The sequence below is a fragment of the Myotis brandtii genome, unplaced genomic scaffold (genome assembly GCF_000412655.1).
Source record: "Myotis brandtii unplaced genomic scaffold, ASM41265v1 scaffold1031, whole genome shotgun sequence".
In the NCBI taxonomy this organism is placed as follows: Eukaryota; Metazoa; Chordata; class Mammalia; order Chiroptera; family Vespertilionidae; genus Myotis; species Myotis brandtii.
The window spans coordinates 478,195-498,541 of NW_005353465.1; the positions used below are offsets into that span (position 1 = coordinate 478,195).

The 20,347-nt window shown below is 52.4% G+C and overlaps 2 protein-coding genes across 6 annotated transcripts in view; one reads left to right on the forward strand and one right to left on the reverse strand.

The window, feature by feature from the left end:
• ZNF219 (zinc finger protein 219) overlaps window positions 1-708 on the forward strand; it is a 5,101-nt gene extending 4,393 nt beyond the window's left edge. The window contains exon 6 of the mRNA XM_014537338.1: window positions 6-708. Within this exon, the coding sequence (XP_014392824.1) occupies window positions 6-244 (239 nt within the window). The 3' untranslated portion in view covers window positions 245-708. The remainder of the gene's footprint in view (window positions 1-5) is intronic.
• Window positions 709-1,140: 432 nt separating this feature from the next.
• On the reverse strand, window positions 1,141-20,341 carry ARHGEF40 (Rho guanine nucleotide exchange factor (GEF) 40). 5 transcript variants are annotated; one of them, XM_005856552.2, is made up of 24 exons: window positions 20,171-20,341; window positions 17,837-18,034; window positions 15,992-17,243; window positions 15,677-15,844; window positions 15,415-15,535; window positions 14,340-14,436; window positions 14,156-14,236; window positions 13,930-14,046; window positions 12,462-12,557; window positions 12,264-12,379; window positions 11,754-11,880; window positions 8,872-8,994; window positions 8,628-8,771; window positions 7,549-8,159; window positions 7,186-7,420; window positions 6,755-6,841; window positions 5,994-6,209; window positions 5,110-5,280; window positions 4,120-4,297; window positions 3,243-3,347; window positions 2,873-3,016; window positions 2,238-2,368; window positions 1,809-1,855; window positions 1,141-1,673 (listed from the first exon to the last, which is right to left on the reverse strand). In XM_005856552.2, exons 1-23 carry the CDS (start codon window positions 20,252-20,254, stop codon window positions 1,814-1,816), a joined length of 4,644 nt encoding a protein of 1,547 aa, XP_005856614.1. In that variant the 5' UTR covers window positions 20,255-20,341; the 3' UTR covers window positions 1,141-1,673; window positions 1,809-1,813. The 5 variants fall into 5 exon arrangements, with proteins under 5 accessions (XP_005856614.1, XP_014392662.1, XP_014392676.1 ...); XM_014537176.1 differs by having other exon boundaries at window positions 1,809-1,870; XM_014537190.1 differs by lacking the exon at window positions 20,171-20,341 and adding an exon at window positions 18,865-19,223.
• Between the last annotated feature and the right edge of the window lie 6 nt (window positions 20,342-20,347).

Genomic DNA, 20,347 nt, shown 5'->3' on the forward strand with positions numbered 1-20,347 from the left:
TGCCCTCCACCGTTGCCTCTTTTGCCCCTTCGCCACTGGAGCCCCCGAGCTCATGGCCTTGCACCTGCAAGTGCACCACAGTCGCCGGGCTCGGGGCCGCCGGCTTCCCCAGGCTGATGTGTCGCTGCCCTATGTCCGAGCACCATCAGGAGAGACCCCTCCCAGTCCTCCTCTGCAGGAAGGGGAGGAGGGCCCCGGGCTGTTGAGATCCGGAGAGGTGGGGTTGGGGGGGCAAGAACGGTAGGAAGCCCTCTTAGGGGCTGTTAGTTTAGTGAGCTTACCCTGCAGGAGCGGGGGAGCACTAGAGGTAGTTGGGTAGAGCAGCCAGCAGGGGGGCAGTGTGGGACCCATATCCCAGCCCCAGGTGGACCAGAGGTAAAGGGTATGGAGGGCATAGGGGGGTGGGTGGGCGGTATGCACCCAGCCCAGGGGAGTCACAGTGCCTTAGAAGTGGCAGGGGTGAGGATCAAAGAATGGGTTCCCAGGGCTGGCAGAGAGGATTGTGCCCCTGTTGAGGAGATGCTCTGCCAGTCCTTGCTGGTCCATAGGCATGAGAGTTTATTTTTGTACAATGGGTGGGGGTGGGGGGCACTGTACCCTTCTAAGCCCCTTCAGGGGTCCTGTAGACGTCGCTATTTTTGGTACGATTCCTGTCATCCCTGTCGCAGAGTTGTGTCCCCAATAAACAGGTGTCTTGAGGCACAGGGACACTGCGTCTGTCTGCCTATGTCCTGTCCTCCTTGGGCCTTTCTGTCCAGGAAAGAGGCACCTCTTTAGGCACTTAGTTATCACCTAAAGAGCTTGGGTTTTACCCCCAGGCTTTGGCTTCAGCAGTTCCGCTGTGGGCCCAGGAATTGGCATTTAGCAAGTGGCCTAGGGGATTCTCATGCATTGTGGTCTGAGGACCTCTCATTTTCAAATGTGCTGAATCCCATCTTAACCGTGACTAGCTTTGCCTCAAGACGTGGGTGTACTGTGAGAGGAGGAACTTCAAAGGGTGCATTGAGTCTCTGGGAACCACTGTGGAGAAGGTACATTCTCTTAGGCCCGGCCCACACTGAGCTTTGGTCGAGGGGAAGTGTTCAAGTTAGTATTATCACCTCAACCCAGAGGACGGCTTCTAGCTCTTTGGACACAAAGTGTGAGTAAATACATTTAATATAACAATAGGATTATAATAACAGTAATTACACATATAAAGTTTGCAGTTTCCCACACCACCCTCATATATTGGTTTGCATAGCTCCATTTCCTATGACCCCCCAGAATGGAGTCACTAGGAATTATGGGTAACCTGGCAGGGATGGGTCTTCTCAGGGAGAGTCGGGGTGGGAAGAAGGGGAAACACTGGTCACCCGGGGAGCCTGGCACGGGGCTGTGCCCTGGGAGTGAGCAGTGGCCCAGGATGGGGAAGGACTGGGCCAGGGATAATTCCCCACCTCCTGGGTATGAAGGCAAGCAAGTATGGCTACTTTGGTTCCTGAAGGAAGGCACCCAGTTGGGGAGAGCAACAGAGATAGTGGTAGCAGGGAAACACGCTGGTCCTCTGACCTCTCTGTCCAGGAAGCAGAGGGAAGGAAGCCAGTGCTCTTCCAGTCCTTCACTATGTCCCACTGCCAGCCCAGCCCAAAATGTGCTGAGAGGAGGGGCTGTAGCCAAGTTCTGGATTTTCTCTAGAAACCAGGAGAGAAGAGGGAGATGGGTTGGGAGAGGGAAGAGGCTGACTCCTAAGCAGTTGGGGGGGAGGAAGGATGGTACATGCAAGAGGGAAGGAGTGTGGAGGTGGTAGAAAGGGGGTACTGACTCACCCAGGTCACAGAGGTGTGGTGGGGTCACTCAAGGCTCGGGCATGACTCTTAGGGGAGAGAAACTGCAGTGAATTAAAAGGAGAAGAAATGACCTCTTCCCTGTATTCCATCTCTCTCTCACACACATCCCTGTCAATTCACCTTTTTCCTCCCAGATTTAATCCAAGTCCAAACCAGGTTGTTGGCATTCTCCCCTTACCACCCACTCCTGCAGTGTGCTCTTTATTAAAGATTCCTTTTCACTTCTGACCTCAATGCCTCTCAGCCAGGGGTGGGGGAGAGGACAAAGGCAGACTGTATCCAGCCTGTAGCCTGCTGGCAGCACAGGCTCACTGGTTCCCCTGCCCTCATGGGTTGAAAGATTAGAAGAGCCCACCCAAAAAGTGGCTGAAGAGGTCACCCATTCCTAGCTCTATTGCAGGGACTTACCTGCCGGGATAGCCCTAAGATCCCTCCAGTGGCCAGAGTGGGAGTGCTGCTCCTAGGGTGGGGGCGTTGCAGGCTGGGGCTGCTTCTTGGTCCTGGGGACGCATCTCCGGAAGAGTCAAGTGTTTCTGGGGCTAGAGGGGAAGCTAGGGTGAGAGCAGGGTATAGAACTCCTAGATTACCTTAAGCAACCAAGCTGCTCCATCAGGGAAGAAAAAGCTCTATAGCAACAGGAAGCTGTGAGTCACCATAGCAATCCACTTGCAAGAGAACCCCCCCTACCAAGAGGCAGGAAATTGTCAGCAGCGTCATTAGAGCAACCAGGGAAGAAGCGACAGGAAACTATAAGGATTGCCATGGTGAACCAGGAGGGTACAACAGGAAGCTGAGGCAGTTTCCATAGAAACCCAAGGAGAGCTAGAGAGAGGTACAGAGGAAGTGCTTCATAGCAACAGGCTGCTGTAGTAGTACCCTAGCAACCAGATGGAAGGCTCTTTTAGCAGTGGGGAAGCTGTAAATAGTTGTCATGGCAATGGGGCTACTTGGCTGGAAAAAGGAATTGCTCAGCAGCAAGCAGCCTGAACATCACAATGATGACCCAGCTGTTGGGGGGAGCCACCCCTTGAGAGGTGCCTCACCCAGGGAAATTTGCTTGACGTCCAGATCCCAGGCCTCCTCCTCGACGCGGGCAGGCAGGGAGCAGGCTCCCGGTGAGAGGCCCGGAAGGGAGGGGCCGGCATGCTCAAAGGATGACACGGCCACAGAGGCCCGAGTCCTGGCGGCTGCAGAGAGTGGGGGTGGGGGAGGGGTGGGGTGCTGGTGTGGGAAAGCCCTCCTGGCTCCCTGAAATGACCCTAAATTTCACAGAGGGCTTCCCAATCAGTTCCACAATTTCTGGGAAGACATCCGCTCGTTACCCTTCCTCAGTTTGTACCATGCTTCCCCAACTGTGCCTTCACTGTCAAGGTCTTGACTCTGGCGGCCACCCCCCAGCATTGTGGCCCTCACCTCTTCCAGTGAGCAGGGCACTCAGCGTCCGCTCCCCGAGGGCCTTGATGTCCAGAAAAGGCTTATTCCCAATGCCCATCGAGACCATCTGCTGCACTCGGAGCTCTAGGGAACAGAGACCCTGTTACCAACCTCCTTTGCCCCTTCTCTGCTCCAGCCTTAGCCCTGTTATGGTTGACTCTTCTTTGTTCCTTGCCAACTCTTATTCCTCCCTCTCATTCCTCTGGTGTCTCTTGTCACTCTTCCGGGTGACTGTCCCGACATGGATGGAGATGGTGTCCTCAACTTCCTCCTCAAACACCTGTCTCTTTTCTCCTGTAGTTTCATCCTCCCCATTGACCATTCTAGCTGCCCAACTTTTCTTCGGATACTCCCGTTTTTCCTTTTATCTTGGGTGTTAAGAGCAAAACTCACATTTTTACATACCTTTACAGTTTACCAGTGCTTCCATATATATCACCTTATTTAATATTCCCCATCACACTGAGCTGTAGATATTACTTTCCATTTTTTTCATATGAGTGGAATGAGGTTCAGAGAATTTAAAAAAGCACAAAAAGCAGATGCAGGACCAAAACAAACGAGCTCAGATCACACAGCAAGTAAGTCTGGGACCCAGGTCCAGTGCATACTTTCTCTCTTTTGCTCAGCCATTTGCTCTTGCTTCCCTGAAGTTTGCTGGGTTCCTCTTTCCTTTTGGTTCACCTTAGGCTAATTTGTATCTCAGCTTCCTTTCTCAAACCATATCTTAAATATTCTCATAAGTCATTCTTCTTTCTCCATCCTACACCCTGTTTTCCCAAGTGGTCTCCACACTTTCCAGCTAACCTTCCATAATCTTGACCCTAAGCACACCCTTCCCATCTCTGCCTGTTACCCTTGTTATGGGCCGCCTGTCTCCACAGCAGCTGAGCGATAGAACTTGTCCACTTGAGTTTGATCTCCGGTGAAGCTGCCTGCAGAGTGTATGCCTCTCTTGCCCGCCGCCGTCGAAACCACAGCTCAAAGCAGAGCCCGCTGTCCCCGATGTTTTCTGTTAGCCCCATGTCAGCAGTCTGAGAAAGAGCGGAAAAGAGTGGGTAAGGATGGAGTGAGTCCTGGCTAGATAGTACCACATGGGAAAGCATTACACTTAGCGTGGCATGTGGTGGATGTTCAGTAAATGTTTGCTCAACACCTACCATGGGCCAAGTGCTCTACATTTAGTCTCCATAGCAACCATAATTTATAGAAGGGGAATGCCCAGAGACATGAAACAACTTGCCCAAGGGTTTATCATAGCTTAGTAGAGAAGGAAGGTTCAAACTCATGTCTATGTTATTCCAAACCTAGGCTTTTTTCCCCCTCTGTACTGTACTCCCCCACCCCACCCCCAAAGAGCTGGAACTAGTGTATGGGGACAAAGTCTAGAAGCCCTTAGAATCATGCCACAGAGCCACAGGTTGCCACTGATGTTTATCTGGACAGCAGAGCTGTTTCCTTAAGGTAAGGCCTCCCTCCCTTTGGCTTCTTCAGTTCCATCATGTTAAGCTATATATGCATGTCCTTCCTCCTCATCCCCAGGGACCATTCCTGACTCAAAAGGCATGTGTGTTCTTAATGGGAAGGGTCCTCCTTCTTTCTGGCTTGGAATGCCCCATGGGCCTCCTGCATAAATGAGAAGGAAAACCCCAAGGAGGAGACTGATGACGGACTTCTATCACCCCGATACCCTAACTGATGGTTGGTTGCAGGCCAAAGCCTGTTCTAGATGATGCAGATTCTGAACCTGGGTTGGGGTTGAATTTACAGAACATCCCGAGTTCTCAAGAAGAGCATGGCTTCCTGACCCATTCCTTGCCACCCCTCCTTCCCGCAGGCATTGTACCTTAAAGGCCTGCTTGTAAACAAAGGTCTCAGAGCCCCCCTCAGAGCCCTTGAGCTTGCTGAACAGGAGGAGATGCTCAAAGAGAAAGACATGGCGAAGGCACTTCTTTCGGCCACAGATGACGGTGAAGGGGTCCCGGTGCAGGAGCTGTCCCTGTTCCTTCAGGTCTGTCTGGAGAAAGGAAAAGGAAAGGTTATTGGCCCTGGAACCCTTTGTATATGTTTTACGGGGAGTAAAAATGGGATTTATAGGGCAAGGGCCTAATGACTAATTCTCAGACAGAGTTGGAATCAGGGCAGCACTTGGCCTAGAATCCTCCTACTGGTCACTGTGCACAGCACACCTGGCCTAGCAGCACAGCTTGCCTCTAAAGATGGAAGGCACATTGCACAGTAGGGTTTACAGCCTCTCATGAGGAAGCCTTTGAATGTTGGGGACCAAAGCACCATTTTGCCCCAGGAAGAGAATCAACAAAGACCTGATGGGGAAAGAAATCTGCCCCAGAGGAGGTAGGTTTTCAGCCTGTATTGAATCTCAGGGCTGGAAAGAGATTAGGTAGAGGAGAATAAGATATGTGTTGAGTGTTGAGATGCAGGAAGAAATGCAGAGTAGTGGATGGAGAAAGAGAAGAATTAGGAAAGGAACAGGTAAGCACAGGCAGATGTAGGATCATGGGATATTGAGGAGGATATAGCTTCTTTATTTAAAGATGAGGAAACTGAAGTCAAGTGAAGTTCAGTGACTTGACTATGGTCACCCAGTTGGTTAAAAATTACAGCTTGAGACCCTCTGACCTTGAGTCTAGTTCTCTTGTCACCAGCCCACACTGCTTGAGGCCACAGGGCTGGGCAGTTTGAGCGGGAGTGACTGGAGCCTGGCCTCACCTCACAGCCACGCACTGCCTCCACAGCCAGCAGGTCTCTGCCCCGGGTCTCTTGTTCCCGAAGCAGCTGCACTGCAGCCCCAAGGGCCTGGCGCTCAGAACTCAGCTCAGGCCCCGCTTCCCTTAGGAGCTCCTCCAGGAGCCGCCCATACCGAGCCAGCTGTTCCAGGGGCTGCTGCAGGGCCCTGGGCAGGTGAGGGGCACTCTCTGTGGAGCCCTAGGTTGTGGAGGAGACAGACAGGGATTAGGGGAGGGTCCATATCTGGTGGGGACCAAGCTCTGTGGGGAGGGTGGGTGGTACTCCAGGCTCTGGGGAATAGATGAAGCTCAGATATACCCCAAGGTAAGGCAAAAAACCTTTCCCCAGAGAGAAATGCAGGGATTCAGTCATCCTCTATATCTTGACATGGAATAGAGGAGGAATACAAATAATCCTTTCTATTCTCTGGCTTTTAACTTTTGAAGTCACTTTCACATCTTTTGTTGTGAGGTCTTTTGATCCTCAGAGTACTCTGTGAGTTAGTTATAGTGAATTTTGCCCCCATTTACCAGTGTAGAAACAGAGGCTCAGAGGAACCAAGAGTCTTGGTTAGGAGTCCCTCAGGTGGACTAGATAAGACCTAGGTTCTGGGAGATTATCGGTAGGTCACGTTCCCGGGCACGTGCAGGAAAGCTTTTTTCCCCCGGAGAGATTTTGAGCTTGGGTGGAATTTAGGGCTTCCTGGCCCCTCCCTTTCTCATGAGGGTTGGAGGAAAGGTTACCTTGGTCGGAGGGCCAAGTGCAGCCAGAGCATTCTCCAGTTTGTGTCGGTGCTTCACGTACTGAGCGTAAAGGCTGAACTGGTCCCCCTGTGCCAGTAGAGGAGAAGTAAGCCATCCCTGCACACAGCCCCTTCCTCTCCTCCTCCACATCCTCGCTGTAGTCCAAAGGAGGGGCAGGGTCACCAGGGAGCACTCAGTCTGCTAAGGGGATGGTGGGCTCCCGTGGAGAGTGAAGGCCAGGCAGCACTTGTGGACAGGGACACAGAGGCTGAGTAGGTCCAGAGGGGCCCAGGGAATAGCACTAGGCCCGAGTGTTGGACCACACATTTTGGTGGGGATGGGGTTGGGAGACAGACACTGAGAAGGAGGATCAAGTGGGTGGAGCTGAAACATGACCTGGAAGAAGGAAGAGGTTTTATAGGATCACTCACATGGCGAAGGAAGCAGGCCCCAATTCGCAGGGGGTGGGTGGCACAACCCTGAAGCTCCCGCAGAAAGTGTGTCCGATGGAAGCTGCGAAGCCTCTCCCGGACACTCAGGGCCGCAGCCCAGGTGCCCCGTAGTTCAGGGGTCAGCTCATACCCAGGAGGTGGCACTGGCTCACTCAGAGTGGCCACATATTCCTGCTCACAGGCAATCAGCTCAGACACCAGACGCTGCTGGGCACTGCAGGTACAACAAAGAGTGGCAGAGGAGACTGGGGCGTGGGAGGGAGTCACCACCCCAACAATGTCATTCTTTTCCTGCTGGGCAGTGGTGCCTGCCTCTGGGTACTGATTGGGCTGGGCTCTCACCTGATGCTTCGCTTGCGCTCCATCCGGGGGGTGCCTACTCCCCAGGGCCCATCTGGACCCCCGGACCGGCTCAGCAGCACATGTTCCCGGGGTGAGCACGTCCTATCGACCACCTCGGTACTGGTGACCTCCAGGCCTCGGATCAGCACAGTCCTCGGTGGTCTGCCCTCTGCTTCTGGAGCCAGTTCAGGGCCCTCCTCCTCACAGTCCTCCCCACAGGGAGCCAGGGAGCAGTGGGATGGGGCTGCTAGCGGCCCAGGGCTGCTGGGGAGCAGCAGGGAGCTGAGGCTGGGTGAGGGGCTGTGGGGGCCCCGCTGGGCCCCTCCACTGCTGGCGCTGTCTGCCCTCCGTCGCCGGTGGCCTCGTGGACTGGCCTCCTCTCCCAGCTGTTGCTGAATCCTCCTCTCCAGCTCCTGGCAGCGGGCCCGGCAGCGGCCCCATTCTCTCAGGGCTGCTGGGCTACCCAGGTCCAGGGCCAGGGCCCGCATCTCCTGGAAGGTGCCTGTGCTGGGCTCCGGGGCTCGCCGCAGGGCCAGGGCTGCCAGCACCGCCTCCCGACCTGGCCCCGCTCCTGCCAGCCTGGCGGAGCCTTCATCTACCCACTCATGTGCCTACAAGACCAAAGGGGTTGGGAATGGGAGAGGAAGGAGTGAGGCCTGTGCTCTCCCACATGCTGCCCGATGACAGCTCTGGCTTCCTTCCCGATGGCTTGCCCATCACCCTCCCGGTCCTCTCAGAACATGTCCCCTCGCTCTTCCAGCATCCCTGCCTGACCATGCCATCTCAGCCGGTATGGAAGCAGCGGCCTAGATGAAAGAATAGCCAATGTGTACATAGCATCTATCAGTGGTAGGCTCTGCACTAAGTGCTTTTGATGTATGCCTTGTATAATCCTCACAGCAGCCCTGAGAGGTAGGTGCCTATGGAGGCACATCCAGGCTTGGTATCTCATCCCAGGCCATTTAGCAAGTAGGTGGCAGAGCCAATAGTGAAAGCCAGGGAGATGGCCACCTGAGTCCCTGCTTTTAACAACTATCCGATCAGTCTGTCCAAGCAGAAGAATGAGGCTGCGCACACACCTGCTGGAAGAAGCGCTGTAGCCGCAGGGCCCGGTGGAGGCCACTCTCCACCTGCTCCAGCCGCTGTTCAAAGATATCCAGAACCTTCTGGGAGGCAGTGTCCTCTTCCAGGGCTAGGGCCTCCCGTGCCTGGGCCAGGCGCTCCTAGAGAAGGGGGGCTGCGCTCAGACCTGGTCCTCTTTCCCACTCAATCCCCCGCTTCCTCCCGAATGTCTCCTCTCTCCTGCTCCTCTCCCCTTCTCACCTGAACCTCAGCACTGAAAGCCTGGAATCGGAGCTCTGTCTCCTGCAGGGCAGACAGGCAGTCCCCGGGCGCAGCGAAGCTCGTCAGCTGCTCCTCCCCTGGACCTGAGAGCCACTGCAGCACCTGGGGCAGGCAGGGTGGACAGCAGGGCTGAGAGGGAGAAAGGCCTTGCAGAGGGAAGGAAAAGGAAGCAGAGGCCCAGCTCCAACCCCACCAGCCCAATCAGCAGAACCTTGGGTGAACTGTTTCATCTCAGCGGTCAAGTGGGAATGCTAACAGTGAACGGTAGTCGTTTCCACAAGGCCAAGTGAGAAAGTAAGATCTTTGTAAAGCACCAGATGAAGGGGAAGCTAGGCTGGCCGGAAGCACTGAGGCAGGTGGGTTAGGGTTCCAGGGATATACCTGGAGATGAAATCAATAAAACTGGTGTGAGCCTGAGGCAGGATGAGGGGATGATGAATCGAAATGAGGGCCAGGAGAAATTTCACATTTACCGAGCCCAGTGATGGGTGTGCAAGGTACCCAGGGATCAGGGTTGGAGAGAGGGCTCAGGAGGTGGTTTTGTGTGTGTGTGTTTGCACACACAGGCACCTGTATGCAGCTCTAGTTGCATATTATGGGCTCTAGTGACTCACTGGTTCTTGGATATTTGACCAAAAAGGGATGGTAATTTTTTCCTCTGAAGAAAGGCTGGAAGCTGAGGATAAGTCAGAATGTTCCTAATTACCTAACACTTCCATAGTCCTTTGCTGAATTCATTTAGTTGGTCCTTACACCTCTGTAAGTGTAATTATCATATCCATTCTACAGATGAGGACTTGGGAACTCAGAGAAGCTTTAAGACTTGTCCAACATCTTACTCCTAGCAGAGCAAGAACTCAAGCTGAGCACATTAGACTTCAAATCCTATCTGCTAACGTTTTTTTGAGTGCATGTTTTTTAAAAAATATTTTTATTGATTTCAGAGGAAGGGAGAAGAGAGAGATAGAAACATCAATGATGAGAGAGAATCACTGATCGGTTGCCTCCTGCACGCTCCACACTGGGGACTGAGCCCACAACCCTTGACCGGAATCAAACCTGTGACCCTTTAGTCCACAGGCTGGTGCTCTATCTACTGAGCCAAACTGGCTAGGTTTTTAAACAGTGGGAGAAAACAGGTAATAAGCAAGCAAGCAAACAAACAGTAAGATATACAACCCCTTGGATACTGGAATGGAGGGAGCGAATATGCAGAAATCCCAGAAAACAAAGAGCCCTGCCACTACTTCCCACACCCTGAATTGACCCTTTTGTCATTGGCCCTGAATTGACCCTTCCCCTGATGCCCAGAGGCAGGCCCATGATGTGAATTCACTCACCATGCTTGGGGTTAGAAAGGAGCAATCAGATTTCAAAGCCCCCTCTACTCCACATGGTAGGGTGGAGAGCAAATCCATAAGGGGCTTTTAACCATAAGAGAGAAGAATCAAGGTTGGGAGAAGCCAGCCTTATCCCTGAATCTCCCCCACAAAGAGGCCTTGGTTGCCAAGGCACTTAGGGCTTCCATTGCCCTCTCTTTCCAAGGGGCCTTTCCAGCCTCAGGTTTGGTGGATGACACTGTATAAAGAGTTGAGCCCATGCCCGGCCAGCATGGCTCAGTGGTTGAGCATATGACCTATGAACCAGGAGGTCATGCCCAGATTGAGGACTCAATCCCCAGTGGGGGTGGGGGGTGCAGGAGGCAGCCGATCAATGATACTCTTTCATTACTGATGTTTCTATCTTTCTTTCCTTCTCCCTTCCTCTCTGAAATCAATAAAAAAAAATATATCTTATATAATAAAAGGGCAATATGCAAATAGACCCTAACTGTGGAAGGACTGGTCACTATGACACACACTGACCACCAGGGGGCAGACACTCAATGCAGAAACTGCCCCCTATTGGTTAGTGCATTCCCATAGGGGGAGCTCCGCTCAGCCATAAGCAAGGCTGACAGCTGCGAGCACAGTGGTGGTGGTGGTGGGAGCCTCTCCCCCCTCCTCCACAGGACTAAGGATGTCCAACTCTGGCTTAGGACATCCCCTGAGAGCTCCTGGGCTGCCAGAGGGATGTCTGACTGCCAGCTTAGGCCCAATCCCCCAGGAAGCGAGCCTAAGCTGGCAAGTGGACATCACCCGAGGGGTCCTGGACTGTGAGAGGGCGCAGGCCGGGCTGAGGGACCCCCCACCCCACTTGAGTGCATGAATTTTCATGCATGAGGCCTCTAGTATATATATATAAAAGAGTTGAGCCTGGCCAGTGTGGCTCAGTGGTTGAGTGACTCATGAGCCAGGAGGTCACGGTTTGATTCCCGGTCAGGGCACATGCCCAGGTTGTGGCCTTGAGTGACTCATTGGTTTTTTGGGGTGTGCAGAAGGCAGCCGATCAATGGTTCTCTCTATCAGTGATGTTTCTATATCTCTCCCCCTCTCCCTTCCTCTCTGAAATCAATAAAGACATAAGAGTTGAGGGGGCATGGGTGGCAGAATAAAGAGCTGGTATCAGTAGTCATTTATTATTTTTAAGCTAAGGAGGTAGGCACTCCAGAATCAATCAGCTCTTCCCAGACACCCTAGGATACTGAGCATCTCTCACAATCTTTAAGAAGACTTGATCAAACATACAATGGGGAGGGGAGATGTGGCTTCTCTTCTTTGTTGGTCGTGTGATAGATACTATCTCCCTCGTGCTGAATCTCATGCTGACCATGACTAACCTCCAGGGGAGGTAAGGAGAGAGGGAGGGCCAGTCAACCAAGCCAGGTTAGGAGAACACCATCAATTCTATCAGTGAAAGGGGGGGGGGTGCGGAAGGCCAGGCCCCCAGGTGGAGTAAGAGGTCTGGGGGTCCTGGTTTACCTGCTGGAGTCGGTGCAGGCGTTGCCGCTGCTCCTTCTGTTGCACGTGCAGGTTGGACAGGCACACAAGCTGGTGAATGGCTTCGTCTACCTCCTGATATAGTGTAGCTGGGCCTGGGCCCTCCAGCCTGAGGAAGGAGCAGGGCAGAATGAACCACTGCCCTTCCTTGTCAAGCCCCTCCACCCCTATTCCATCATCACATCCCAACAAGAGAGATGGCACAGCATCATGAGTCATCATGTGGGCCTGGACTTGAATCCTAACTCTTTCATTTACTGACTGACCTTGGCCAAGACATTTAACATTTCTGACCCGCCAAATCCCCATTGGTAATCATAACTAGCATGTCGGGACCTTGTGAGGGTTATGAGATAAGTGGAAAAGCATGCTATCTTGTCCAGATACATGCTCAGTAAGAATGTTCTGGCAGCTAAGGTTTATTGGCCACCCTCTGTTGTGTCTCCACCTGCCACGTCCACCTGCCCCAGCACACCTGCCCCTCCCTCATACTTGCTGCTGTGGGTGGAGCGCAGCCTCATCAGGATGGCACCCCCATCCCTCTGCAGTTCCATCAGCCGGGGATCTGCCAGCACCTTCTGTAGGGGCTCCGGCATTCCTACCGCCTCCTGGGAGCAGGGAACAGTTGACAGTTGGACTTCCACCAGAGAGTCCCCACCCCATGCCCTGTTGCCCCATCTCACTTCATACCTCTCCCTCTGGCTCTGCCGCTCCCTCCAGCTCCTCAATGGCTTGCCGCACAGAGCCCAGCACACCCTGGCACAGCCGGCACAGCCTTGCCACTTCCTGAAACACACACACAGGGATGGAGTCCAGGGGCAGAGTGGAGCACAAGGAGCACACGGGGCAGCCCCAGAGACCTTTGTGGAGGCAATGCTGGCTTCATTTCGTGACTTTGTTGCTTACTAACTGTATGACCTTGGGCAGGTCCAGAAACCCCCCTGAATCTCAATGTCCTCAACTGTAAAGTCCAGATAAGACATAAGGGATTTTGTGAGGTTTAAAGAGATGCTGCTGTGTAAGCACCCAGCATGGGCCTGGCACATTGTGGAGCTTAGTAAACATGAGGCTCCTTTCCTTTGTCTGCATTGAGTCCTTACCCTATAAAACCCTCCTCCCCGCCTATTTAGATCCAGGTCCCATGTACATAACTTAGAGACCATGTTACAGACCTCCTTTACTTCTTTTTTTTTTCAGACCTCCTTTAATACTTGGCTCAGATCAGGTTTACACCTCTTTTCTTTTTTTTAAATATATATTTTTTATTGATATCCGAGAGGAAGGGAGAGGGAGAGAGAGATAGAAACATCAATGATGAGAGAGAATCATTGATTGGCTACCTCCTGCATGCCCCCTACTGGGGATCGAGCCCACACCCCGTGTGCCCTGACCAAGAATCAAACAATGACCTCCTGGTTCATAGGTCAACGCTCAGTCATTGAGCCACCCCGGGCTGGGCTACTCCTCTTTTCTTGTATACATTTAGATTCATAGAATCAGAAATTTTTATCACAATAGATGTCCTTTGTGGGGGAGAATCCTGAGGCCTGGATGTTGGTGCAGGGAGCAGGTACAGAAAGGCACCATTTCAGGAAGTGGTATATAGTAACTTATCCAATGTCATGTGGAACCAGAATCAGACTTCCTGGCTCTCAACTCTTTCCAGAACCCCAGTGATGCTATTTTGCAGTTCTTCAGTTGTTTCTGACATCTCCCACCAAAATTCACATGCAGCTTAATATCATATTAAGAATTTATTTAAGTACTGGCCGGTGTGGTTCAGTTGGTTGTAGCATCGTGCTATGCATGGGAAGGTCGTGGGCTTGATTCCTGGTCAGGAATCAGGTTGCAGGTTTGATCCCCAGGAGTCAACCTATAGATGTATCTCTCTCACATCAATGTTTCTCTCTCTCTCTAAAATCAATTAAAATTTTTGTTTAATATACTCATCCCATTTCCTCAGTAGCCCACGCAAGGTACATGCACCATATTTTGCTCATGGTTTGTGAGCCATAAGTATACTTGTTGAATTGAATGGAAGGGAAACCACTTTTTCCCAACCCCTTAGTTGTGTCTCAGATCTGCCTTGTCTCCTAGAGTGTTCTCAGCGGGGTCATTCCTGGCTCCCCGTGTCCTGGGTGGAGGAAATGTAGCTTACCTGGTGTGTCTCTACCCAGTGGCTGGGAGAGGGCTCCCTGAGACCTCCCAAGTCCCACTGCAGCTCCTCTGGCTTGGCCACTCTTTTCAGATCATTCTCTGACAGCAACTCAGCACCCTGTAGACATATGGAGGCAGGGGGTTTCTCTCCTGGGTGCCACCCTTGGACTCCAGCTAACCTCTTCTCTCTCTACTACTGAGGGGCACTAGGTGGGAGGGGCTCAAACCTGAAATCCATGGAGCTCAGCCGGAGGGTCATCATGACTGAGAAGCAGCAGTCGCTGAATGAGACGGGGGTCTCCTGAGTCCTGAAGGAAGAAAAGCCCAAATCGTGGGCAACTGGGTGGCCTGGGATGGCCAGTAGGGAAGAGTTAGGATCAGGAGAAGTATCTGTCTCAAGGGGTTGCTTACCTGAAGCTGACTGAGGACAGGAATGAGTGCTGTAGGCAGGGGAGGTGCCTTGCGAAGGTCTAGCAGGACGGACAGCCCCAGTGTCTGTAGATCAGGCCTGTGGAGGCAGGAAGAGCCAGGGAGGCAGTGTGTGTGTGTGTGTGTGTGTGTGTGGGGCAGGAAGAGCCAGGGAGGCAGTGTGTGTGTGTTTGTGTGTTTGTGTGTGTGTGTGTGTGTGTGTGTGTGTGTGTGTGTGTGTGTGTGTAATAGTAGCACAGGGTCTGGCTTTAGTGTTACTAGTTCGCAGAAGTTAGTTCCTGGTATGTTTGGGAGGCAATGGGCAAAGGGCCAAAGTCTGGGATGTGTGTTCAAGAAATGTTGTGACCTAGCAATCAGCAGTCTATATTCACATGGCTATTGGGTCACAGGTCAGGGTCTGGAAAATTAAGAATTCTTTGCTCTGGAAGGAATAAATTCAATGCCACCACGTGGCATGATCCCTAATAGGTTCTTGGTGTTCAATAAATAGTTGTTGAATATGTGAGTCAATGTCCTGATAGTCTAGGGCAGCGGTTCTCAACCTGTGGGTCGCAACCTCTTTGGGGGTCGAACAACCCTTTCACAGGGGTCGCCTAACACCATCGGAAAACACATATATAATTACATATTGTTTTTGTGATTAATCACTATGCTTTAATTATGTTCAATTTGTAACAATGAAAATACATCCTGCATATCAGATATTTACATTACGATTCATAACAGTAGCAAAATTACAGTTATAGAGTAGCAATGAAAATAATTTTATGGTTGGAGGGTCACCACAACATGAGGAACTGTATTAAAGGGTGGCGGCATTAGGAAGGTTGAGAACCATTAGTGTTTCAGGATATTAAAAGTTAGCAGTGCTGATTTTAAGGATCTGTGTAGGTATCCTGGGGGTTGGGGGGTCAGTAAAGTCAGAAGTCAATTACTTGAAATTTTGAGAAATAGGTGTCCTAGATGTCAGGAGGTTAGTGTCTTGAGAAGAGAGGGGTCAAAGTCCTCATGACCCAAGAGGTTAGTGTCCAGGGTGCCAGCAATGGGCCTCCGTTACCTGAGCAATGAGTGCAGGTAATGAAGAGCAGTGCTCAGCATGCCTTGGGAGGGCGGGGGCTCCTCAGGAGGGCACGGTGGGGTAATGGTCAGCAGAGCTCGCCCACTATGGTCGACCCCTCCTGTGGACACAAAATGGCCAGACTGTCCTTGCTGGAGGCAGGCTTTGGCTACCTCCCATCCACTCTGCCTCCCTCTGCAGCCCATTTCAACTGCTTTTCTTCCATTCTTCCCTTTCCCTTCAACCACTGATGTTCACTGACCAGTCAGGACGAGGAATCCAGATGCCATCAAGTCCCAAGCTATGTCAGGGTCATCAGAGATGGAAACCGGAGGTGCCTCTTCTGGGATCCTATCCCCTTTCACTTCCTGCACAGGCTCCAGAGGTGGTGGTGGAGGGTCAGAGGGGAGCCCTTCGGGATCTGTGGGTCCTGCACAGACACAGACAGAGCTATGGGCCTGAAGTGAGACTGAGTATGGCTGTTCCACTCCCAGCTTCACCTCTGCTTCTCCTCCGCCCCCTTTCTGAGGCCTAACCTACACTGGCCCTTGCCCCATTGGCCTCAGTATCACCTCACCTGCTGTGCACACCAGACTCGGGCCCTTCTGCTCTCTCTCTTGGGCTTTCTCTTCCTTAGTCCCACAGGCTTCTGGGGGCTGCGGCTCCTTTTCATCTGCTGGTATGAGTTCCTCTTTCAGCTCAGACTCTGGCTTCTCCGAACCTTCGAGTTCCTCCTTAACCAGGCTGCCTCCTGGAAGCTCATGCTCACTTGGTGAAGGCAGATTAACAAGGGCTTCTTGTTGGCTGGTCTCTTCCTTGTCCCCAGGGTTCAGCGGGACAGGAACACTGTCCCCTCCTCGGCCAAGAGCCCCTCTGCCTGCAGCTCGCTTCTTTCTCCTGTTTCCTTTGCCTGTTCTCCGAGGGGTGCCGGGTGGTCCTTCAGATCCCTGGCTCAATCCTCCCCCAGCCTCCGCTGGCCTCAGGGGGCAAAATTCAGAGGCTTCCCCCAGAGCCTCTGCTGGGGGCTCAGATACCTCCTGGGCTGCTGCCTCTGGGAGAGACTCAGCTTCAGGGGGGGACCCAGGGGAAGCCCCGCTGCTGCTCCCCTCACCCGGTGGGCGTGCCCCATCCTGGTCTGGAGGCCCCAGGCCCTTCTGGTGCATCCATGCTCGGTGTCTCCGGTGCCGGCCCTTCCCTCCAGCACCCTTTCGGGTGGGTACCGTCCGGGTTCTGGAGAGGCCCGAGGAGCCCTCAGCATCCGTGGGGCTTCCCCTCATGGGCAGTGTCACCTCCAGCAGCTCCACGTACTCGCCCTCAGGTCCTTCAGCAGGGGCATTGTGCCCATCCCCAGGACTCCTGGTGCCCAGGGCGTCCTCAGGGAGTGGAGGGCTGGGGAGCCCTGGGGGTCCGGAGGGCAGTTCTGGGGGCAGCGTGCTTGGCCGATGTCCTACCATGAGGTTTCCTTTGTGCACAAATCGGGGGCAGATGAGCTCAGCCCAGGGCAGCCGCTGAATCCCAGAGGGCGCCGAGAGTAGGCAGGTACTGAGGCGACCTGTTGGCCGGTCCTTATTGATGCCTTGTAGCCACTCAGGTGTGAAGAGGTAGGCACTAGCCTCATTGGGCACAGGCAGCTCCTGTACACGCCCACCTCCTGGGGCCAGGCACTTAAGTACCAGGCGGGGTGCTTGGGCTGCTGAGGGTACCACTTGCAGGTAGAAGTCCCCTGGGCACAGCAGCTGCCAGGGAAGGGCTGCTAGCTGTACCACCACCTGCTCATGCAAGCAGAGGGGCCAGCCCTCATGGAAGAAGAGGAAACCGCTGTACTGGGCCTGGGGAGAGAGACGGGAGGCTGTGCTCAGGCCTCTGCTGATGAAACCAACAGGAGGGGGCAGTTAGAATGGAACCATCCTAGGCAGGAGTGGCCTTATGCCTGGTGGGTTATAGCCCCAGGGGAGCAGGTGTTCATGTGGCAGAGGAAGGGCTTGGGACTGGTCAGTTTTCCGGTGGTAGGAAGCTAATTCCACGTGTGGGAGTAAGAACTGAGTCATGACAAAGACATGGTCAGCAGAGACCATTGTCTTGGAAGACTCAGAGACTCTCAGGAGGTTTTATAGCTAAAAAAGTGAAGGATCTCTATTGAGCCACATCTGGGAGAGTTAGTATCTTGACAATTGATATGAGGGAAAAAATGTCTGAAATTGGGTCTGGAGGGTCAGGGTGTTTGGGAGTTGATATTTCTTAGGGGCTAATTTTCAAGAAAGATGAGTGTCTGTGTGTTAATATCTGAGGGGCTGTGCCTCTGGAGAGATCAGGATCAGGGAGGCTCCCGTCTCTGGGTGGGGGAGATTAGTCAGCCTGCCTGGTCTCCGGAGTGAGGCAGAGGGTCTTAAGGGAGGAAAAACAGGAATGCATGGTCACTCACACAGGCTTCTTGCTGGATCTTGGCAAGCAGATGCTTGGCGGGCACCAGGAAGTCCAGAGTGTACCTCAGCGCATCCTCCCGGTAAGTCCTTTCCACTACCTGGAACACCTGGCCCAACAGTGTGGGGGCCGTTGCCTCAAAGGGCGGGTACAGGGCGGCGAGCGTGCTCTGCACACAGTCTTCCACGGGCTCCGGCTCCTGGGAGAGACAAGACCAGGCTGCAGATCACCCCAGCATGGCTCCTTGGGAGTGGGCTGGTATGGGGCTGGCTGTGTCACCCCGGGGCCCCACTGAGAGCACAGAGAGGGCACGCAGGAACTGCTGGCTGAATGAGCTCAGGATGGGAGTGGAGCTGGGCCAGTCAGAGTGCACAGGCCTTGCAGTGCACTCCCTGAGAGAGCTCTGAGACCTTGGCTGTGGAGATCTAGGGAGAATTTGTTGTGCATGTCTCTGATTAGGGCCATCCCTGATCTTAAGGATCGGGCTGATTGCACAGGCCCTCCCAGGAGAGTTGAGATGGCTACTGGGATACCAGGGGACTGAGTTATGGCTGAGAGCTCTGGAGGGTGGAGGGCTTTCACACAGCATCCTGCAAGCCCCTCCTCACAGGGCCTACCATCCACAGACCCCCCGCCCCCGCCATCTTTAAAAAAAATTAAATAGCAGTTTAATTTTGACTGACAATACAATATCTTAGGCCATCCATTTAACCTCTATACCTCAGTTTATTTTCCTGTAAGATGGGTGATATTTTTGCTGTGCTCACAGTTGAGGTATACAACATTTCATTGTTTTATATGCATTTAAAAAAATTTTTTAAAGCAAAAATACTAATTGTGAGTGAAAAAGAGGCTACATAGCAGACCTGACAAGTTCAGTGGCCAATAGTAACCACACATGATACATTCCCAACTGGGTAGGTCATGATGGGTAGTCAAGCGCCAGACCTATAGCTTCCTTAGTAAAAGGTTAATCTTTACTTTTAATAGAGCCCTGCCCATTGTTCTTGTGCATCTACGATAACATACCTTTCAAATGCCAGAGCAATCTTCATTTCCAGACAACTTGGAGGCATAAGCACCCTCAGGAGAGAGCAGGTGCGCCAAAACTCACTGCTGCCTCGTTGCCTGCATATTATCTCTAGTTGCTGTAATGTTAAATGTTAACTACCCTGAACCCGTCAATGTGAAAGAAGTATATATCTCTCCATTTTGCTTTTTATTCAACCCCAGGTATTCCCCCCCTCCCCTCTTTGCTTTCTCCCATCTCCTTAGTCTACCACCAATGGATTTCATGTAAACTTTCTTACATTTTCTCCTTTAATTCTAAATGTAAATAAGGCAATGCCAAACTGCCATTCTCAGGAGCATTTTCTCAATCTATTGAGATCTTGCTTCCAAGCATGTCCTCAGTTTGGCTCAAATAAACTCTTTAAAAATTATTTTATTTTATTTTTAAATTAAACTTATTGGGGTGACATTGGTTAATAAAATTATATAGGTTTCAGGTATACAATTCTACATCATCTGTATATTATGTGTTCACCACCCCAAGTCAAGTCTCCTTCCATCACCATTTATGCCCCCTTCACCCTCTTCCACTTCCCCCCACCCTCTCCTCCCTCTGGTAATCACCATACTGTTGTCCAGGAGTCTTTTTTTTCCTTTGCTTAATCCATTCAACCTTCTCACTCACCCCCCAACTTCCTCCCCTCTAACAGCTGTCGGTCTGTTCTCTGTATCCATGAGTCTGCAGAGACCCCCATCGAAAGAGGTGGTGCCACCACCCATGAGTCATATGCTAGAGATGGTTGTTGGATGGGAGGGAGGACTAGAGGGCTGTGTATCTTGAATCTTTCTAGCACCCTCTCTCCCCTCTCCCAGAGTGGCTGTGAAGCAATCACCCATTCCAGAGCATGTGGGATTGGGTTACAAAGAACTGGGTGGGGACAGTTGAAACAGGAAAAAGTCACAAAAGGAACATGTGGGGAAGGGAGAAGCAGGCCTTGATGGTATGTATTGGAGCTGAAATCTTTTCTGATTTCAGCAGGACTCTCTCTGCCCATCTCCACCTGGAGCCACAGTCTCAAAAGACTCAGCCCTACTTCCTCCAAACTCACCTCCTAAGTGAATTAATGGGTTATCTTTCTCCATCCCACACTCTAGACAACTACCCCTCAGGCAAACTTATTTCTCCTTCAAGATGGCTTTGAAGTTCCTTCACCAGATTTAATCGCTGTAAATGCGCAAGGGGATGCTCACTGCAGAGTTTTTCCAGTTCTTTACCTACCCTATCCCCAGCCCCCGCATTTGCCCTGAAGACAAAACTGCATACCATTTTGCTTTGGGTCCCTCCAGCCAGAGTTGCCAGCCAGTCCTGACCATGAGAAGCTAGGGCAGCCACTCCAGAAAGGGTCATTCCGTGCGTCACACAGAGATCCAGCCCCAAGGTGTGTGGGCGAGCAGACAGACCCCCAGTGTTCCGGGGACTCGGCCAGCGCAGTGAACGTGG

What these genes read in the sequence shown, in the direction of transcription:
- ARHGEF40 (XM_014537176.1), bottom strand. Translation starts at nt 20,254, where the DNA reads ATGACCCTTTCTGGAGTGGCTGCCCTAGCTTCTCATGGTCAGGACTGG. An exon ending in GCCTGCACCGACTCCAGCAG is followed by an intron (nt 8,995 to 11,753) that starts GTAAACCAGGAC and finishes TGCCTGCCCCAG; the next exon opens with GTGCTGCAGTGGCTCTCAGG. An exon ending in TACAGCGCTTCTTCCAGCAG is followed by an intron (nt 8,160 to 8,627) that starts GTGTGTGCGCAG and finishes TTGGTCTTGTAG; the next exon opens with GCACATGAGTGGGTAGATGA.